General features: G+C 38.4%; 1 protein-coding gene across 5 annotated transcripts in view; it reads right to left on the bottom strand.

The window, feature by feature from the left end:
- FOXP2 (forkhead box P2) overlaps positions 1-22226 on the bottom strand; it is a gene marked incomplete at its 5' end in the record, with an annotated part of 236441 nt that overhangs the window by 29131 nt on the left and 185084 nt on the right. For all 5 annotated transcript variants that reach the window (XM_080936451.1, XM_080936450.1, XM_080936452.1 and 2 more), the window contains 6 exons: positions 17-93; positions 1196-1397; positions 5532-5615; positions 7243-7330; positions 14376-14480; positions 16661-16874. In XM_080936451.1, the coding sequence (XP_080792577.1) occupies positions 17-93; positions 1196-1397; positions 5532-5615; positions 7243-7330; positions 14376-14480; positions 16661-16874 (770 nt within the window). The remainder of the gene's footprint in view (positions 1-16; positions 94-1195; positions 1398-5531; positions 5616-7242; positions 7331-14375; positions 14481-16660; positions 16875-22226) is intronic.

Genomic DNA, 22226 nt, shown 5'->3' with positions numbered 1-22226 from the left:
TTTTCCCCCTACTTACCTGCCTTATGAGAGTTGCATAAGTAAAGGGAGGTCTAACATCTGCGTTTTTATAAAATTCGTAGTTTGGGGCGATCTCTATAAGAAAAATAAAGAAGCAGAAAGAAGACCTGTTAATTCTGCCGATAACAAAGGGAAACGGGATCAAATTTTTTTTTTTTTTTGTTCATACTTTTCCTTAGTATTGGTAAAGTGATTTGGCGAGAAACCACTGGCCATGAAAGCGCAGAGCGTGCCAGTGGAAGTGAATTACATAAAAGAGGCCATTTCTGACGCAAAGTGCAAATGAGGCGTCCCCTACATGTTCCCAGTACTTCAGGAGCAGTGGGGACCAGCTGGTGTGAGGATTTTGTTCCCCCTACCAGCCAGGTCCTCTTTTAAGCGGGTGGTTTAGGCATGTCCTTACATGGACTTTTGCCCCTTGCCATAACCTTTACTTTTCTCCTCTAATACTTCTTAATGTAGAACAGGATCAACTCTTGACATCTGCATCTGTGCCCAGCTAACAAAGGAGGACCTAGCCCCTCCTAAGCCCTACGTTGTAAGTAACTCCACTTTTTATAAGAAGAGGGCTCTGGGATCCAGTTACAGGGCGTGACTGTTATTATCCAGATGCCCCAAGGTGGGCTGCTGGAATGGGAGAGGGGGCAAAAGGGGAAGACATGAGAGAAGATGACTTTTTATAACACGTGACATTTCTGCTCGGGATGCTCTTAAGCAAATAGATAGGCAGGCATCAGGAGCCCTGGTCCAACCACATCCAAGTAGCACTCGCTAAAGACGGATAGATCTGCGCAGAGGCTCAACCGCAATGATGCTCGCTGTACACGTCCTTTTCAATGGGTCTTATCATAGAGCATTTCCTGCAGATGTTGGATGGCTCTCGGCTTCCCTCAGAGATCAAAGGATCTCATTGAATTGAGGTGATAATATGGTCTATCCTGACAACGCATCTCTCAATTTCTCTAATGGGGAGAGCTCTCCTTCCCGTCAACCATTCAGAACAATTCATCATGAGGTGCTTAGGGAATCGCCTCCGTTCGCGTTTACCCGGAATAAAACAATTATCACTCCATAAATCATGACTTGTGTTTCCATGCGCTCTGGAATGGCTCGTGACCATTCCATCTGCAGTTTTCCTCTCCCGAAGTGAGAGATCTCTAGAGCATTCATGTCCTACCTGATGACATAGGGATGTTGTATTTGTCTGAATGTCGCCTTCGTATGGCTCCCACATTGGGCACACTGGCTGGGGTGATTACTGAGGGTCCCTGGGAAATCGGGGTGACTGGAGCCGTTGGTGTGGTAGGGGTTTGAGGTAAGCTCTGTGGGGATGCCTCCAACATGTTCTTCGACATGGTGACACTAGATACCAGATTTAGCTGCAAAGGCCCACGAGAAGGGCAGGGGGGAAAAAAGTAGAGACAAGAGAAAAAGACTTAAAAAGGTTTGACAAATGAGAGCGGATTCACTTCTACAGCTGTGTTGCCACTAATAAGCCGCAAAAGGAAGCAGCCAATCTCAACTAATTACAGGATGAAATTGTATCATAAGAACTCTAATTAGAGAATGCTGTTAGAGGTTATCTAATAATCTACTGCAGTGGTCCTCAGGACTACCTAACTCTGTCTTCTACCAGACTTGAGCCAAAGTGTCTTTCCTTAAATAGAAAGTCTTTTGCTGGTTATTGACTGCCCCTGTTGCTAAACAGTTCTAGACCCCCATCGAAGCAGCAACAAGGAAGAACGCAGTTGCTTGGACCAATAGGACGTAAGAGGAACTTGCTATTCTGTGGCTGCCAGAATTCCCCCCCCCCCCCCCATGGTCCCAAATCTCAGCTGAGAGGCTCCAGCCAGCTGGAAAATTTTACGCTGACCTTTAGTCTCCTTGCTAATTTGGTGGAATGGTAATGACATTACTACATATTCAAACAAAATTGTCTTAATTGCAAATTAGCCGGAGGAGGCTGAAAATTTTCAAATTAAATCTGATTGGAGATGGAGAGAGGGAAATGGAATTTCCTCACTAACAATCATTGGTGGCGTGTGTTAACAAATATAATGAAATGTCAAGTTTGCCAATTCCTCTGGAAGTATCATTTTCAATTTATGATTACAGTGTCACTTAATGCTGATGTACCCTGGAAAGTGGGTATCAGAGTAGGAAAAAAAATGGGAAAAAAAGGTGAGAATGTCCGCAAGCTGCTTAACAGTGTGCCCCCCTCGCATTCCCCTCAGAAAGGCCCTGCCCTTCATTATCAAAAACTCATATCACCTCTGCCATATTTATCACACATCCTTTGTCATAAATAGTATCCAATTAGCAAAACTGCTATTCAGGCCAACCCATAGGATTTCTCCTATATGTTGAAATGGCATTTATCAGAGCTAACACACAGCCTTCTTCATTTTACATAGTAATCTATACAACCAAGGAAGAAAACTCATTTTTCTGCCCTGGTTCTCCATAAACTTGCTGCTGAGTGGCTAAACAGTGAACATGCAGCTTTCCTATATGATTTTTGTAACACCTGCCTTTTAAAAATCCCAAATACGCTTATTAAGATAAACCTTTTTTTTTTTTTCTTTTTAATGGGGAGAAAATGATGTGAACAGCATTGATTGATCTTTCTTTGTGGATTTGTTTTACACATTTAGTCAGTAGAGAGATTTGTTAGGGAAACAAAAATTAACATATGCCAGCTAATTGTTCTTCTTTCTTGGGCAGCAGCCAGCAGAAGCACGTTAGCAGTCTTAATAATAACGACTGGCACCCTGAAGGCATCCCCAAGTGCATCTGTTCTCAATAAACCACAAACTGTTATTCTGTTCCTACTCTAAGCCAGCAGACTGGGCTGGGAATTCTTTGTTACGTACATAAATAAAAGCTGAGATAATGCTACTAAATGCTGCATTTAATACATTTACAAAGCCACTGCTGTAAGCTTCCCCATGATATGCCAGAATCTGTCTGTGGCTGAGGAATGGGGGAAGGTCCAGGTGCATCTGTGTACATGTGTTGTTTTGGTTTTACAATGACACAGAATGTCTGCTTGGCATTATGTTCAGACCATATCACCCACGCTGCCTCTCTGCACATTTTAAAAAGGGAAACAGAACAACTCCCTCATATAATAGACACCAAGCCACAAGCATTGCTTTAAAAATTGTAAGCCAGCATAAAGCAGGAGAAGTAAAAGCCAGAAAAATGTCAAATCATAGTCTGATGGAGTATCTCTCCTGATGAATACTCAACAAGATCCTGCGTTTACTGAACATATCAAAAGTTATCAAAACAGGGGAAGTACATCTTTTTTTTTCTATGTGAACCATTCGTGTTTACAACGTTCCAATAACTTACTCTGCATCCTATAATAATGAGCATGCCGTGTTTGTAGGCGTGCACTTAGAAACCGATAAAATAGAATTTATTATTAACTAAAGGGAAGCATGTAAAAGCCAGGATGAGCACTTAGGTAGCCCAGCTCATCTGAATATAGTCAAGGTTGGGTGAAACTCATTATTCAGGACTCGCAGCCTTGATAACTTTGATTTTCATCCATCCATAGCATGGCCAAAAGGTACCATTTAATGAAGTACCATTCAGAGAGTAAATGGGGTCATATAATAGACAGTACGGTTGCACCTTGTGTTCATGTACTGATAGCTGTTAAGGGTGCGGTGATGAACCAACAGAGCTCATTTCTCCTTGGTAATAAATTCATGCTATTAATATTTATCAAATGTGTGGGCCGTCTCAACTGAGCCACTGCACATGAAACCATAAATCTCTACTATCATATCAATTTTGAAGCTTCTTTTGTACAGTGTATAAATTTTAGGGTCTTTTTGAGGGGTGTGAGTATTGACCACTCTTCTTTCAAACCAATTTGAGGCCAGGAGCAGATTCCCACTTCAGATATCGCCAGTTCCAAGGGGAACTTTAAACTCTGGTCTCATTTTAAATCGCTCATCTAAGATTCTGTATTAATTGCCCGCCATCAAACGCAATTAGCAATTCTTTCATGTGTGGTTTATGTAATGTAATACTTCAATTACATTATTCATTCAGGTTCTGTTTTGGATTATAGGCTGAAAATTCTTTATTAGTGTAGATGTAACCATGCTGCTGGAGTTTTAAAAAATTTACTGATTGAATAATTAATTGGAAAAGAACAAGCTGCAGATTCCAGATGGATTTATGAGACAATTATTCTGTCTTGTGATTATCGACATTATACTATAGAAGCTGTGAGGGGAAAAATCCGTACTGAAAAGAAAGTCATAAATGCTGTATCAAAAGATTCCCAAAAGTTTATTTTTAAAATTAAAAATGCAGGCATTCTATATTTTAGAATGATGCATGTCAGATTCACAAAGATACCCTTCTCTTTCTTTCTATTAAAAATATGTTTATGGTGCCCTACACCAAATGGTACAAAGGAAAAGCTACTATGTCTTTGCAGAAATGCCTCAGCAGATTTTAAATAAATATAATATCTTTGCAAAAAATGCACATTTGGAAAAGTATTCATGAACAAGAGATGCAGAGACACTAGTGAAAAATCAGACAATGTACTCGGTTTTCTGTTTCCTCCCCTACTACAAAACTGAGTATTCTTTTTATAGCCAAAGTAGTACAGGGAGAAAGAAGCTGGCAATCCCTAACCATTAGGCTCTCTGGGAACCTTAGCAAAAAAAAAAAAAGCACAAACTTTCATTAAAGTCACAAATCAGTCTGTTGATTCTCTGTTGATTACTGAAGTTGCGTGTAAACATCAGCTAGGAGAGAGAACAGTACATTCATTTTCTATGTCTATTCATAGTCTATCTATCTGACTACACTATCAGGTGAAGCTTAGGTGTCACATTTTTAAGAGAAACTGTACTTTTATAGAAACTGTGTTTTCTATGAGAGATCATTACCCTTTGGAGATAAGCTCGTTAAGTTCAGATGGTATATACTATGCAGCCAAACATACCCGTGTATGAAATGCACCGTGACTGAAATAACCATCAACAAAATGAGACAAAACTGGCCACAGAACACTAAGATACTTTAGACCAAACATTTGATAAGAAAAAAAAAGTCTATTCATCTGTCTCTTGTGATTGATCTAAGTCTTCTGAGCCCAGCACATACCTTTCTACTTTCGATTGGTACTGATCCGACTTCTTGTGTGTGTGTGGGGGGAGTGCTCAAAGGCCGATTCCCTTTAATATCTGTAAACCTATCACAGAAAGCTATCCCCCGGCTTCAGCCTGGAGATGGTGATTTGCGCACTGATGGGTGTACCTTGTTTAGTATCACCCACAGTGTAGATTGGATGGATTTTGTAAAAGATAGCATTACTTTGGAAGAAACATACAATTTGACAAGCGATTGCATTTTACTTTCGTTTTATTGCTGCGCTTTTCATCACAGTCATTGTTTTCTAACTGTCCCTAAATGGCTCATTTTCTTAGTCTGTGACATCGGGATAGCTATTTACTGTTTATAAAGCAATATGCACTTACAGGTTTGGGAGATGGTTTGGGCTCTGAGGGTCGCATGTGCAAGTGGGTCATCATCGCTTGAAGACGTTCGCGTTCTTTAGAAAGCTGTTAAGAAAGAGTGAGATCAGAGGCGGTTTAGAAATGACTGATCCAGCTATTTTATTGCCGCGGTACATCTTATCACCAAGCATGTCTCCCAGTAATGATTCCTGCATATAAAAGCCCGGGATGAGAAACTTAGCTGGGAGGAAACGCAACTTGAGCTAGAGAAGGAGCAAACTTTTGTAGCTTTTCTTATGTTAAAGGTCAGGGAAACAAATAACACTTCATCTTTTTGTCAATAAGAGAATTGAGGTCACAGTGGCTTCGACAGTAACAAGTTACTGAAACCATAAATTAGAAGGCCCATGGTGTCTCTTTAAAGTCCTGTGGACACTGTTAGCAATGGACTAGTGCCGACAGCTGTGAAGGGGTGAAGGGTTCTCAAAGCGAAGTGCCTGCCAGGATTGTCTACAGACTTCATGCATTCCCACCGAGGTCCAGTTAGTGCCCCCTGCAATCTGCCATCATCAATCTAATTCAATAGAGTGACAGAGACCAGGCAGTGTGAAACGCTGAACTCTGTCACCGAGTCGGCATCTACACTTGCGCTGGGTCTCATTACAACTGACGGACCTTACTTTTCCATCAGTCAGACACAACAGAGAGAGAGAGAGAGAGAGAGAGAGAGAGAGAGAGAGAGAGAGAGAGAGAGAGAGAGAGAGAGAGAGAGAGAGAGAGAGAGAGAGAGAGAGAGAACAGTGCAGACGTATCATCAGCTGACCACTTCCGTTTTAGTCTGCATTTAAGCAATGGCAAACAGATCTATGCAGCCAAAGCTTTCTGTGCCTTTGTACATCCTTTGTCATTTTGTAACTTAATTCTGTAAGGTTTTCCCTTCTCTGAGGAAAGAAACAACATGAAGGCTTGGAAACAATGTAAGGTGTAGAAAAGAGGAGAAAAGCCAAGTTAAATGTTTAATTAAACAAAACAAAAAGTTAGTTTGCAGAAAGAAACAAGTAGCGATGACACAGGAGAGGAAGCCCCAATGAAGTGCCCAACCCAAGCAAAAGGAAAATCTGGGGTGTTAACATTGCTTTCTGAGGCCTTACAATTTCTGTTGATTTTTAGCAAAACTCTGTTTTACTTTTAAGTTTGAAAAAAATACATTGATTGCATTTTTACAGTATGTATAACACTGTGTGCACTCTGTTTGCACTGTTAGCCAAAGACAAATTGATTATTGTAGGTCTTAAACTCTGAGTACTTTATACACATATATCAAGTTATTCTTCAGGTCACTCACCTATTGTAAAAAGTGGCCCTTTTGTTATGATGTACAATCTTGTTGCACAGGAGAATCCAGATTAGCTAGTATAAAAACTGTCTGCACAACATTGTCATAACTTATGAGGATTTATGTCTACTGTACTAGATCTATAGTAGGAAGTTTGAGGATATCTGAATATATACAACAGGATCAGAAGTTTATATGGGTTCAACTTATATAGAATTTACAGAAATCTACCCTATTATCAATTGTTGTCATTAAAAATTACTTAAATTCCACATTTTGAGCCAGTATTGGGTTAGCAAGACAATATGACATAGGAAGATCCAGCCAGTTGCTCAGTACGCAGGGCGGCACACCAGATCTCTGGGGAGAGTGCGCATCACGGAGCATGTGACCAACCTGTATTTCTAATTGCTGTACGACCTGCATTTGCACTCGACACTGGGCAGTGCTTCGGTCATCCAATGCATGCTCATTGTTAAGGTGCCTATAAAACACAAGACATAAAAAAGAATGAGAAGTGATGTTGGCCCAGCAATAGGTGCCTGACTGAAAAGGCACCACCTCTACAGGGCACTTGGAGACTCCTCTGCAGTGGGGAAGCTGAATGCCTGGAAGCCATAGAGAAAGAAGACAAATGTGCTTCAGTGTTTAGTGACAATTAGCTGTGTGATACAAAAAGGCTCTTTAAGTAGCAGAAAATATCATTGTCTCTGAGCTTCTGTTGTTACAAAAACATTTCTCCATCCTCTGACAGAGTACAAGTAGAAGTCATGATGTATTATTTCCCATGCATTAAGCCTCTACTTTCTAAAAGCTAGTGTGTGTATGTGCGTATGAGAGAGAGACAGAGACAGAGACAGAAAGAGAGACAGATTGTGTGTTACAGAGAGACAGAAAGACACACACACAGAGAGAGAGACAGAGAGAAACAGAGACAGAGATAGACACAGTGTGTGTGAAAGAGAGACAGAAAGACAAACAGAGAGAGAGAGACGGAGAGAGACAGAGAGAGAGACAAAGAGGGACAGAGAGACAGAGACAAAGGCAATTCTCTACTTCATTTGTATTAAAAAGGTTGTTTGTATGTTGGTTTTTAGTAAGAAATATCTCACACCTGGATGTGGTGTGAAGTATGCAAGGGTAGGGGAGTTTTCCATAGAAATGTCCATGCCCACAATTAATGGTAGTTTTCTGTTACTAATACATAAAGTATATTGAAAATTCAGAGGAATAAGATTCATGTTTCTTGTACATAGACTCATATGACATACATAAACACAGTGAAGGAAGACAAACCTGTAATCTTAACATGTGTGTACATTATTATTCACAAGGGCTGAACATGTCTCCAATACATGTTATATTACTGTACCAAAAAATGAAGATGTCTCCAATACATGTTATATTACTGTACCAAAAAATGAAGATGTCTCTAATACTTGTTATATTACTGTACCAAACATTAAATACAGCAGCACTTTCAATAAGCATGCTAATATCCAAAAATGTTTGCATTTAACTTATAATACATTATTTATTTGGTGACTGCCCAAATTAAGAAGTATTTTTCAGGTAATTCAGTTCCTTTTGGTGTGTCTACTTAACCAATGGGTAAATGAAGACAGCAATTTAAGAGACACAGAAAGGGAAAAGATTTATTCAAAACAACACATAATTGTGAATTCATATACTCACATATGTGTGTGTGTGTATGTGTGTGTCTGTATAAAATTTAAAATACCTCTAAAGCTTTTTTTGTAATTCTGAGCATGCTGAATTCAAGAAACAATTGTGTTCCTTTTTTACCTATGCTTTTTGATGCATATGAAGGAGAAAATAACACTTAGACAGATGTATTCGCAATACAATATGAAGACTTAAAGTACCAGTGACTCAAGCTAACTTGTAAACAAGTGGATTATTCATTAGATCTAGGTTCAGCCATGAGAACCTTTTGCTCCTTTCCACTCCAACTTTGATAAATTAGGCCAGTTTGTTTTTACACCTTCTCACTGACTACAGCAACAGAGCCTCCACCTATTTTGCTTTCCTCGCCAGGCTTGGTAGAAGATGAACTGGGAACGAAGAGAGTGAGGTAGATCAGGTCACGCTAGGGTTGTGTGACCAGAGCTCATAAGAGTTCCTTCCCACAGCTCCTGTCTGCTCTGGCCGAGCTCCAGCAGGATCTCTTAAAAACCTGGCCGGAATGAAAGCTAAAATCATCCAAGGTCTCTGAGAAGAAGTCATAAAATGCCAGGGCTACTGAGTGGTGTAAAATGTTGCTAATTTCTAATAAACAAGATGACATTAAAAATCATTCTTCAATATGTTGTCCCCCAAATTTTAAGGATCAAAAAAGCATCACCCTGACAAAATTTGCACAATTTCTTGCATTGCTATGGTTTGGTATGGTTGTACTTTTGTGAGTTTTTTTTTCCCCACCAGGAACTCTTGTGGAAAACACACATAATTTTTCCTGCAATCAGCCTAAAAGGTGCATATTTTTAAAAGGCTATAAATAAAGATTAGGATATAAATAGAATCTGGGAGATAAATAGATGATACAATTTTACCTGAAAAGGTATATTCAGTATCTCATGTATTTTTGCACGAAACCATCTTTTAAAAAGAATTTTTATACTTGTTTACTTCTTAGTGATAATTATCTTATATTAAAACAACTTTTTAAAAAAGTACAATATGTTTGCATTATATTCTTGGGTCTTAGAGACCTATTCAATTTATCTCTGCAGCTTTTATTAGAATAGAGACTGGAGACTACAATAATAGTCAATGAGGTTTTGTCTTGATTGAATTTTCAGTAGAACACAAAAGAACCTTGCCATTAAAATAGTCCTTTATTCTCCTGTATGAAGGCGAAAGGTTTTTAAAGTGTTGTGATGTTCAGTAATGAGCCTCTATCTAAATTATCATTGGTGACAAACTCACAAAGCACTTTTCGAGGACACATAGTTATGAAATGCCACGGCTGCCACTTTCTTTCCTGTAATTATAGGCTAGCTTGCAGCCCTTCAATGATCATTTATAGAACAGCCTCCAGTGGATTACTGAGAACTTGAAAAACACATACATACCTCTGCCACATCTCCCTTATTCTTTCCCTGCTATTGTTTACCAGTGATATGTAAAATAATGGTACCTATTCATTCCCCCTACTTAATTATGCCAATCAAAGTACAGAAATAGTGTCAGCTATAAATACAAATCAATAAGACCAAATAAATAGGCTGAGTATTAACATTAAATTATGAATTTATGTATTTATGACTATTTTGTGCTCACATTATTCTCTTTTATGTTTTTATAACCATCTCAGGTACTACATATTGCTGTTCAAAAATTCTCTATGATTTATAAATCAGGGATGAGATAATACTGAAAAATGAGAGGATCGGTGGATTTTTGTAGTCAGTGCCTAATTGCTGTTTCAAAATGCATATGCAAAGGGACATTTCATTAATCATTTAATCATGTCCCTTGCAGGAAGTTGAAACTAATGTTGCCAATACCCCTTTTTATATGAATTCTCCATGATACCATCTTCTGCATTTGATATATTGCCTGTGTCATAAATTATGAGTCCTTATAAAGGACCAAGTGGGATTGTTATCCCAGAAGATGCTTGTTAGAAATCCTTTATTAACTTTCTTGTTTTACTCATTGCTAGTTTTATTTCACAGCCTCATACTAGCCACCAGTAATGCTTTCTAGTGGCAAAGGTCTGTAAATTACCCAACAATCACCAGCAGCATTTCACAAGCCCGTTCGACTTCTACTGGTCTGCTAACAAGGCGATTACACACAAATTACTGAATGCCTATGAAATATTTAAATGCATTCTACTCTACTATGCATTAATAAGAGCAAAGCAAGCTCTGGAATTCTGGTTAGCTCCAGTCCCTAATGTCCCCTAATGAGCCTCTTACGGAGACTGCAGTTCAAACAGAGAGGTGAAGAAAAAAAAATGCAAAGGGGGCCTTCAGAAAGGCAGCGCAGAGCAAACATCGTGGGAGCCACTTCTAATTTATGGGTCACTTTATAGCTATATTGATTTTTGTTTTCAAAATGGAATAAATGATGTGGCCGACTGACGTTCTTTCAGAACTGCATCGAATCTGTGTGCTAGGTAGGTAGTGTGAACCACAGAAAAGAAAAAAAAAAAAAAAAACAAACAACAAAAAACCCCTAAAAAATCAAACAGGCCATAAACAATCAGCCAAAGACTAAAAACAATTAAGCAAACATTTCAGGAAGACAGAAAGTATGAGAGGGGTGTGTGTGTATGAATCTTTCCAATTTATTTGTTTAATGCTCACTTCCCTTCCATGAGAGCCTTTATGGTTATGGATTCATCTGAATACTTCAACTATACACACAGCAGATTAGCAATTCAATGTTAACCTCTACATTTGTTTTCCAAATTCATTTAAAGCTATAGTATTTTATAAGCTAAAAGGGGGAATGTGCTTAAATTCAATTGTCTCAGAGACCGTTTGAACAAAATGTTTCCCTTGCACATCACTGGGAGTTGATTTATTTTGCATCAAGCTTTTTATGTTTAGGCATTGACAGGAGTTTAAATACAAAATGTTAGCTGTCACGATTCATTTAGCTGATTACGTGAGATGCCTTAGTTTTGAAAGATATGGGCACTGTCACCCAAAGAAACAACAGTCTGACAAGTTCAAAGAATGCCTCCTTGAGGTCATAATTTCGTAGCCCTGCTGCCTAGCGAAAGACAAAGAAAATAGACAATGCACACCAGGTAAGAACATACATTGTAGGGTAGCCAGCTGCAAGAGAAAGAAAACACATTTCCACTAAATAAACGAAGAGGTTCCGACTGCTTCTTCTGCTGCTCCTTCTGCAGTATCAAGCCCTAAAGAACCAACGAGCCACAGGCTCCACTCATTCATTTCCACTGGCTAATGAATCTTGAGAATGCTCATAGGTGTGCAGAAATTTTAACGCTACCCATCCTGGCTTTTGCACTGGACAGTCCTGGCCCTGTGTCTCTCCATGTTGGCACCCCTGTGGGTAAGTTCAGGATCACTTGTCTGCTCACTGCATGCTCCACTCTAAACCTTTTGGCGTAAGCTCTGAAAGCCAATACATCTATATTCCAGCTGACTTGGGTGCAACAGAATGGTAATTAATTCTGCAGTCAAACTACACTAAAGTTTTGTCAGATGTGATTACACTTTGACATTTAGAAGACAGTAATGAAGAAGTAGTACTAAGTGCTCTTAGTGATCTTGTGAGAGCCTCAATTACTGGTCAGAAAAAAAAATAGTTAAATTCTGTCAATTCTCACTTTCCTGTGAAGTTGAAAAAATTCTTCTGAAGAATGTTAGCTTGAGCCTCGATTTATGTCTTTGTTTTCTTCTACTGCTGTCACAATTTCTGCATTGGTCTTCATTTCTATTCAATATAAAATATACCCCACTTGTTAATTAGTGTATAGATAAAATTAAATTCCTGAGGATGATAATCTGGTGCCGGGAGACATAAATGTATATGATGCTGAGTCAACTTTTTCTTGAATAAATAAAGTACTTAAGGAACGAAATGTTTTATTTCTTTTTAGATTCCTCACTACAGATTCAGGAAATATGTCAAATTAATTTTTCATTTCAGCGTAGTCTATTGGCATTAAATAGGAACAGAACTTCTCACGGGTCTTTGAATTAGAAAATGTAAAGCATATGATATTAAAATGCGGTAGAAGGAAGACTGTGCAGACTACTCCCATTACTCTGTCATCAGTAGGATATGGATGGATAGAAAACTGTCAGTCTTTGAACCTAGGGTTGATATGCAGTGGAAGGGAGATGCTTTTTAAATGCAATTCCTCCAATTAAAAACAAACACAAACAAACAAACAACAAAACACACACACTGTGATCATGAGAAAAGACCATGAATAAAATGAGAGAGTCTGTATTCATTCACTAGCTAGTGATATAAATTAAATACCCGAGATGCATGAAAAATGGTCCTCACGTGTCTTAAAGGAAGCCATACTGAAGGAGAGGAATGAACTTTCCCTCAGGAAAATGAGCCAGATTTTACTTAAAAAATATTTAGAGCAAGAAAATTACCTACTAGCAGGTAGTTTTATAAATTCAGTTATCATTTCTGGGACATAGAATTAGAGAAAGAATCTCACTGACAGCAAATGTACCATAATGACTGAGACAAAAATTATGGAATTATTGCTAAAATAATTTATACTTCTCTATCTTTTTAGCCTTTTTTTTGGTAGTAGAAACTTCAGCAAAGCTACCTAACATCTTTTAAATACCCTCTCTGCTTAGAATAATATAATAAATTTCACATCCAGAAAAATGGCAGCTCACAGTTGGTTTGGTGGAACAGACATGTAAATTTTCATTATGTCCATTTCTAAAGAGCCATTGTGATCTGGGAAGCAAATTTTCTCTTAATTGGTCTGAAACTATATGAAAAATATCTTCATGGAAGTCCTCCTGTAATCATTTATTAAGGTATTATGATACCAAGTGCTTGCCTCGTTGTTAGGGATACTTCGGCTCCGTACTCTGCAGTCGGTCTGCCATTTGTAAACACATCTTTTTGATGTTTCTGCCAACATCCTGGCAACAAAGCAGTGCAATTTCAAATGAGCTAATTAACTTAATTGTTGATGAAGCATGAAACAGTTCATTCACCCTGTTAGCTGCACCATGACAACACTAGAGGCTGAGCCTGGGAAGACACTCATCTTCAGAAGCCCTGTCTGCCACACTCTTGTTCAGATTTCCCCTGCACCAATACTGTGAGCAGAAAATCACCCGTGAAAGGGGAACGTTCTCCTATGCAGGAGAGCCCTGCGAGAAGCCTTGAAACAAAATATATTGTAGGGAGGTATAAAGGATGCACAGGATCGGTTTCATGATGGGGAAATTGTATCATCTACTTTCCAAACACACCACCATGAATGCCAAAGGTGACAACATGAGTGAGGTGTGGCTGCTGTGACAAGTGTTCCACGCCACCGACTTCCATTTTTGACCCCAGTCATTAAATGCCATTATGTCATTACTGAAGTGGATATACAGAATCTGCCCCTTTAAACAGACCTACAGGCTGTGTCTATTTTGTTTCACGTAGGGAAATTTTATGCTGATTCAAATTTCACATGAAATTTTTATGAAAAAAAATTCAAGAAAGGATTGCGATTTCCAGAGAACGCTCTCTTACACACCTGTCTCACTGTGATTAAAATCACAATCATGGCAAGCTCATATTTCCATGGATTCAAAGCCTTCCAAATAGTTGTCACAATGCTTTCATAAAAGGACAAATATGACCTATAGACATTTTTTTTAGCCTGATCCCCCCCCCTCCACTTGTTGAAACAAACTGAAAACTCAGTGTGATCTAGGATCATCTTTCCATTCTTCCTCTAGTTACTGTTTATTTTGCAACAGTGTGCCCAGATTCCCATGAAAGCGGTTTCTCCTTCCCCAAGAATAGCGAAAACCTACTTCAAAAACTGTCCAAAATCTTCACATATGCTTTCACAGCCGGGCCACTTGCAAACGCCATGGCCGTACAGCGTGTGGGAGGCCCCAGTCTCCTCGTGCGAAGAGCTGCAGCAAAAGAAGGAGCACAACGTCAGACTCAGCTCAGAAAGCCATAATCCTTGCAGGCTGCTAGCGCCTGTCAGGTTACGATCAGTGACAAACAGGTCAAAACAGGTCAATTCAGCTCAGTGCCGTCAGAAAAATTTAACCGTTCTATTGAATAGTTCAACTGCCAAGGCTAGATGATGTTCCAATTAGAGGAGAAATAGAGCCAAAGATGACTGCTAATAAAGAATGTAAGACTAAGAGGGACTCTGTAATATCGTATGCTAATCCTGCCACAGGACCTGACTGTAACATTTTACCTCTAAATAAAAACGTGTGCATATGTAGCCTTATGTTGTGGAGTAGGAAAACGGATTTTAAAGAAAGCTCTATGAAAGTCGTCATCATATGTTTGAAATACTTCTTTAAAATGCAGTGTGAACAGTAGGATTATTTAAGCTAATATTCATGTGCAAAGCATCTCTCTATCTCTCTCTCTACACACACACACACACACACACACACACACACTCACACACACACACACACACACACACACACACATATTCCTAGTACTACAGTTGATTTGAAAAATCCTGCTCTGGAATGGTGTTTATTAGCAATATCCTTACATAATTATGGTAGGCCTTTAATAAGTGGGTATTATACCAGATAGAGAGATCCCAGGAAAACTAACAGATTTCTGAAGTATATAATCACCAAATTAATCTCAATTAAAACAACAGCATGAAAGCATCCAGAAGCATAGCATTCTGTAATAACACTAAGATGAGCATCCACATACGCTCAGATAAATGCCAGGGACATTGCCACATGTCGGTCTTCTGTTTAAAACAGTGCTGTAATGACTTTTTGGTTTCTTTGAAAAAAAAAAAAAAGGCAATGTATTTGTTCGAGCTAGGCAAATATGATATTATATGACAATTCCATCAATCCACTACATGTTCTTTGGGGAACAGAGCAGTTTGTGTGTGTAAGCCATTTCATTCTAAAATTTTGTACCCAATCTTCAGATTTTAAAAATGACTTTTCTGTATTAGAAATTCTTAGATTATACACTTTATGTAAGTTATTTGACAATAACTGACTTGGAAGTGATGTGTCTAAGCATGTAGAATTAATTTATAAAAAGTACCTGATGTTTCTTATGGAAGATCAGTTAAAAAAAAACAGAACTTTAAGCTAAAGCACAAGGAGGGAAGTTATTGCACACAATGTAATGTTGGCATAAAAGTTCAATGACTTTTCTGTATCCATTCCCAGTTAATTTTGTTAATAAGTCATCAAAGTGCGTTCATTTCAATATTTTCAGTAATCCACTTTAAGCAAAATTCTTTTAAATTTCAAATAATTAAAAATGTGTGCATGGGGGGGGGGGGACCTCAATGCAGGAGTTGAAGGAAGGACTGAAGGAGCTGAAGGGGTATCCAACCCTATAGAAAAAATAACAATTTCAACCAAGCATAACCCCCAAAGTCCCCAGGGACTAAACCACCAACCAAAGAGTACACATGGAGGGACCCATGGCTCCAGCTGCAAATGTAGCAGAGAATGGCATTTTTCTGGCATCAGTGGGAGAAAAGGCCCTTGGTCCTGTAGAGGCTCAATGTTCTCATGTAGGGGAATGCCAGGGCACCGAGGCAGGAAGGAATGGATGGGTGGGGAAGTGCCCTCATAAAAGCAGGGGGATGAGAGAGGAGATGGAAGGGAGATAACATTTGAAATGTAAATAAATAAGATAACTAATATGTGCATCATATATACTTCCGTAGTTCACATTTCAATGTGTGCTTAGGAGTTAGAAAGTAGTTGTATGTAACATGATCAAGACTATAAATGACCAGAGCTGTCTTGCTTTGTTGTGGCAAAATGGGGTTAGTGAACGTACTCATAACCGGAGTTAATTGATAATGTTATTTATCAAAATATGTCCATATCTTCATTCCTGTACATTCATGTAAAACTTAATTTCTTTAGTCATGTTCTCCATTTATATCTAGTAGACTGGTGGCATTTGAAGTCGTTTTATAGTTTAAAAGGCCAACAGTAGCAGTTTCTTCTTCCCTTGCTCCAAATCCTTTTTTTTTTTTTTTTTTTTTTTTGTCCCTGTTCCTTTTTGGTTTTGCCAGTGATGGAGATAATATCAGACATGAGTAAAGGGTATGGTGGAGGAGACTTACCTGTCCCTCCTTGTGTTCAGTACTGAAGACTGTCCATTCACTATGGAATGATGTGGTATCGGTGGTGATGCTTTGGAAGTGGTGGAGGAGGTAGACGAGGAGGAATTGTTCGTTGTGAGGTCTAGCCCTCCATGCTTAATGCCATTGTCTTCCATGCTGTGGACCCCAGTCACTTCTTTCCATAGCTGCTGAATCTCAGCAGGGCTTAACCCAGCTGCAACATGAAAGGAAGTCCCACTGATATAACACGGTGACATATTCACAGGCTTTAGAAAGGATTAACAATATCGCCAATATTAATACACGATAAAAAGTCTTCAACCACCAAGGTTTTGTCTCTTAATCTCACAGAATACATTATTTATTTTAAAACAATAATTTGAGAACAGTGCCGAGGTACAACAGGTTTGGGAACTATACGGTTGATATAAAAAAAATCTACTTATTTTATATTTATAAATTAGGTATTAGAACTTGATTAGAGGTGTTAATGAGCTGAAAAAAACTTTGTAACTAATATACTAAAATAAAAAACAAATAGATCAAAACAAAATAACACTCAATAAGAAGAGAGAGAGAGAGAGAGAGAGAGAGAGAGGGAAGAAGAGAAGGAAAGAGAGGGAGAGAGAAGGGGAGGGAGGGAGAGAGGAAGAGAGAAAAAGGAGAGAACTAGAGTGATATAGAGAGAAAGGGAGGGAGGAAAGAAGGGAGGCAGAGAGGGAGGGAGGGAGGGAGGGAGAGGGGTATTTACCAATTATCCGGCCATTGTTTTTCTCACAGAGGCCAAATACTGAACTCAATTTCAACTTAAGTCCTGAATAAACCAATATGATTGCCTGCATGTTTCATTTAAGTAAATAATATCTAAATCTCTTTAGTTACTACTGGTTGATTAAAAAAAAAACTCAACATATCATTTTAAACAATTTCCTGGTTTAGATTCTTTGGGTTTACCTGGCAAACAAGAGTGGTACCCATAAGCTTAGCATGGTCTTTTGATTTTTACTTTATTTTGAAGAAATATTTCAAAATATCTTAAATGACTGTTGTTTTAAAAGCATGCATACATTGTGGGTGCTCACAAACTTAAACCCATTAAAATTGCTGTTTAAGTTTAGGCTACTCATTCCTAACCCAAGTCCTATTTCTAATTGATAAAACCAGTTGCAGATGAAAAATTAGTTTCCTGAAAGGGACTTTCACAGGGGAAACAAACCATTCCTAAGGGCAACCCAAATGCCCAGCAGTAGATGGCTAAATAAACTCAATCACATCTTTTGGGGTCAGGGCCTTGTGTGTGTGTGTGTGTGTTTGTGTGTGTGTGTGTGTCTCTGTGTGTGTGTGTGTGTGATAGATTTTAGTTTTGTGCTTTTATGAGCTTCCTACGTGTGAATGAGTGTGTCCAACTATATGTGTTTCCTGTACTTTATCTCTTTCTCTTCTGTTGTTTGCTTGTTTCCAGTCTGATATTTTTTTTTGTTTTGTCTTATTTAACTTGGTTTTATTTTATCATTAATCCTTAGATGCGTGTTTGTTTTCCAATCAAAAACAGAAAGTTTGTAGATGTGGAGGGGAGAAGAACTGAGGAACTAGGGGGCAATGGAGGGGAGAAGCCATAATCAAGATCATACAAAAGTAGGTAAAGTTACGAATAAATAAATAAATAAATCTAGGCAGACTAACTTGAATGAATTTTCTCTTAAAATACTTTATTAACAAAATGTCAAAGTGACTAAATAAAATTCTTGTAGAAAAAAAATGAAACTGTAATTTTGATTACTGCTATTTATTGAGTGCACAACATATTCTGATGCATTAGCACTTGGTTTGTATTTCTGAATCCAGTGACCCTCACTGGAGGTTAGGACTCATAATACGCAGGTGAGCACAGGGTCCAACTTCCAGTGGCCCTTAGATCCAAATTCTGTGCTCTATAATACTATGTAGTGCTCCCTCTAACATAATATAGAGGTGTGTGGGTCAACCAGCAACTCAACCAAAGTGCAGCAGTGCCAGGGCCTGTGTGGTGATGGGCATCTGTCAAAAGATGTGCAGGGAAGAGTTTCTGGACCAGAAAGGAACACTAGAGCTATATAACAGAGGATGGAGGGTGAGCACTCTTCTCTACAGAAAACAATAAACAGCCAGTAGCCAGAATTTACACTGGCCCAGAATTCTCACTCTTTGCAAAATCATACTTATTGGTGGCAACACTAAATTGCCATCTATATGAAGATTTCAGATATTGTGAGTTTATGGAAAGCTATCATTTTGTAATTTTGGATCCTTAATACTTTAAGGGAACAATCTGAGATAATGGGGGAAAAAAAGACATGGAAAGTTGGCTTTCTAAAGGTATTTTCAAATACCTTCATTTTTTTCTTGTTAAGAAGTGTCATTTTCTAATGGTATATATCATTTTTGTTGTAGAGGAAAACTTTTCATATAAGAGTTATTAACTGTTGCTTTAATGGTTGCATTGACTCAGAGTCATGAGTCTTTTCTGACCATAACTTTTAAACACTTGTCTGAGTTCGTAGGGTGTCCTAATACAGATCCTCATAAGCAAAGCTCTTTCCTTCTCAGCATCTACATATCTTCTGTATCCCACACTGCTGCCTCCCTTTCCCATCTCCTAACTGTAGCCTAGGCAGCTACAAGTGTGCCATGGTCTCTTCCGCTACCCTCTGAACTGGATTCTATGATTTACTCTTCACAGAGTAGACACAGATGATCTCTGAAGTCATATCTGTTCTCAGCCATGGCTGCTAGGAATGTTTTCCAATACTTAGAGCCAAAACAAAACCAAGCAAAACCAAACCAAACAAAAGCCCAGCCCTTAAGGTGGCCCCGCAGTACCGCATTTCTTCTGTCTCTTGCCTGGTCTCACCAACCATCTTCGCCAGTTTTCCTTGTAGCTCTATGGTTCTTCCGTCCTGTTGCAAATATCCATGCATGCTCTGGCCTCTTCTCTAGCTATTCGCACAGACACAGATACTCTCACTGGGGAGATGCCCAAGGTTCTCTTCTTCCCTTCTCTTAGACAGATTGAAAAATCACCTCTCCCCCATACCCTGAGAGGTCTTTGGCCATAGCCTCTTCCTCCTTTTTTTTCATTATTTCTTGACTATCGAGACCACTTTTTCCTAAAGAATAGTATCTTAGCTTCTGCAATTATGCAGACTGGTCTGTTAATGGAGCCATTGTTCTCTGTCTCCCCACTGATCTGTCTCTTCTCTCACTCTCTCTCATTTCGACAGTGTCACTCTTGGAGAGTTTGCCTGAAAAACAACATCAAGTTTTCCTTTGACTCTGGATGTGTTCAGTAAATACAACTGGTCCCTTTGTTTGCAATGGGGTAATGAGGTTCTTGAAGACCTGTTGATTGTAACATTGAAGTTTGGTTGCCTTTAATGAAAATCTTATGTGCAATGTGCAGGTGTTAATGTGTAAGATCAATGTCTAAAGAGTCACAGATGGTACTAATGAAGTCTAATGTACATCCACTCACCAATAATACTTGGTATATTTACTATGAAAATACTTTGCAAGACTACAGCAGTTAGTGATGTTACTGATACTTAGTTTATGTGCTTTGTTAATATTTGATTAATGTAAGTAATTCACTTGCCTTTTGAATGATTTTCATAGCTATTTTGGTATGCTATTCTTTTGATAGAACTTAGTGATATTTTCATGCCATAAAAAGAATTCAAGGACTAGGTTCTTAATAGGACCTCAAAAATATTTGATAACTAACATGCTTACTATTAATATACTGTTTCTCAGTTAAATATAGATAAAGCTATGTTTCTTTTCAAGTATAGAAATGGCACATGGTAATAGGAGTAAGAAAGAGTAGCTACCCAATCAACTGGTGTGTCACAGTTATCTCTGGGTACTGAAACAATCCCACACACATGCTGATCACAGCTCAGAGCAGAGCCACAGGTGTGGGGGCAGGAATAAGTTTCACAGTGATCCCAGAGCCCAGAGACTCAGGGTGAATTTCAGCATAGAAAGTATTGCCTTGCCTCTGAGACAAAATTTTCCAGCCATCAATTGCTTAATCCCTTCTTAATAGGCACAAAACAGTATATGGTTATTAAACCGCAGGACAGTCAATCTGTACAGTTAAGAATGTTTTATGAAGTTTGAAAGTCTCAAGGTTATTTTTTCTCAGTGTAACACAAAGTTCTGTTAGGTTCACTGTCTTCCAAGCTGGCTAATTTGAGGGTTCTAGAGCTCTGCGATACATGATGGGTGGAAAACATTGAAATGTCAAAAAAACAAACAATAAAAAACTGGACTCAGTTTTCATCTCAATGTTTTTCATAAATATTTGAAAAAAGAGACGAACTCATGCTGACACTATATTAATTTATATTAGCATTTAGTATTTGGTAAAGACTTTAGAGCAGTAATTGATCTAGACATCTGAACCCTATGTCCCCAAACACAGTTTTTTTTTTTTTGTTTTTTTTTTTTTAATATTACTATGTGAGTTTGCCTGGTCTTTCAACTCATGCATGCTGTAAAATCAGCTCCCTGTTGTAGACCCTGCCTTCTGCTAAAACATGCACCCTGTGGCTTTTTCCACCTTCTGTAACAGATACCACAAGTGCACTCTCTTCTATGCACCCAATGGTCTAATAACACCTAAAGGAAAATAACACATGGATTCTCAAACCATGTTTACTATATTTTAGAATCCTTAGAAAGAATACTGATGGTGTGAGGCACTGGGCCCCATGGTGGACAATGTTGGATACCGTGACATAGAAGACTTACATGACTGAAAACCTGGTACAAGGTGGCAGCTGGCTCTTATTCTCAGGTCATTTCCTGTATGATTACTTCTTAGCACTTCTTCTCTGGCCCTATTTAAATGTTCTACTGTTTTGTCTGTTCTCTTCACTCAGAAGAGATTTTCAATTAGCTGGAACATTAGTGCTATAACGTATAAGAAGGAATGGCTTAGATGTTTCAAGATTAACAATCAACTTTTCCCTTCAAAGAAGATGATTCGGTTTCTCTCAGCCCATGTCAAAGATGCAGATACATTCTTACATGCACCATTAAGCATGTGACTTTAAAAGTCTATGTCAACAGACTGTTGGGCGGTAGTCTTCTGTTGAAATAATGACTTGAACCTGGTTTCTATTCACTGCAACACTTAGGAATAAACATTGGGGAAATGTTTCTTCAAGATTTAAGTCAATAAAAAGATGAATTACTGAGTGAGCTGCAGGTCATGTAGCAGAAAAGCAATTTAATCATTATCATCTTATCCTTTATTCTGAGTTTATGGAGTAAATACAGGGAACCAAGAATTGTGCAAGGAGTTACCTACTATCTAATAATTCATGTATATATTTTACCACCTTGAAGTAAACACACAATTTTCAGTTGGTGTCCTTGTAAGAAACTTATACTTTTTACATTAAAATAAGTAACTCTTTAATTTCCTTTCTTCCATTTTCAGAAATTATTTTCTAATGTTAACTTATTTTTTAAGGCCTCAGGAGATAGCTCAACTGATGAAGTGCATGCCATAAGAGCAGGA

This window comes from Micromys minutus, assembly GCF_963924665.1.
Source record: "Micromys minutus genome assembly, chromosome: 23".
Classification (NCBI taxonomy): Eukaryota; Metazoa; Chordata; class Mammalia; order Rodentia; family Muridae; genus Micromys; species Micromys minutus.
Note: the sequence above shows the minus strand (reverse complement) of the source record. Positions and strands in the feature narration are given on the sequence as shown.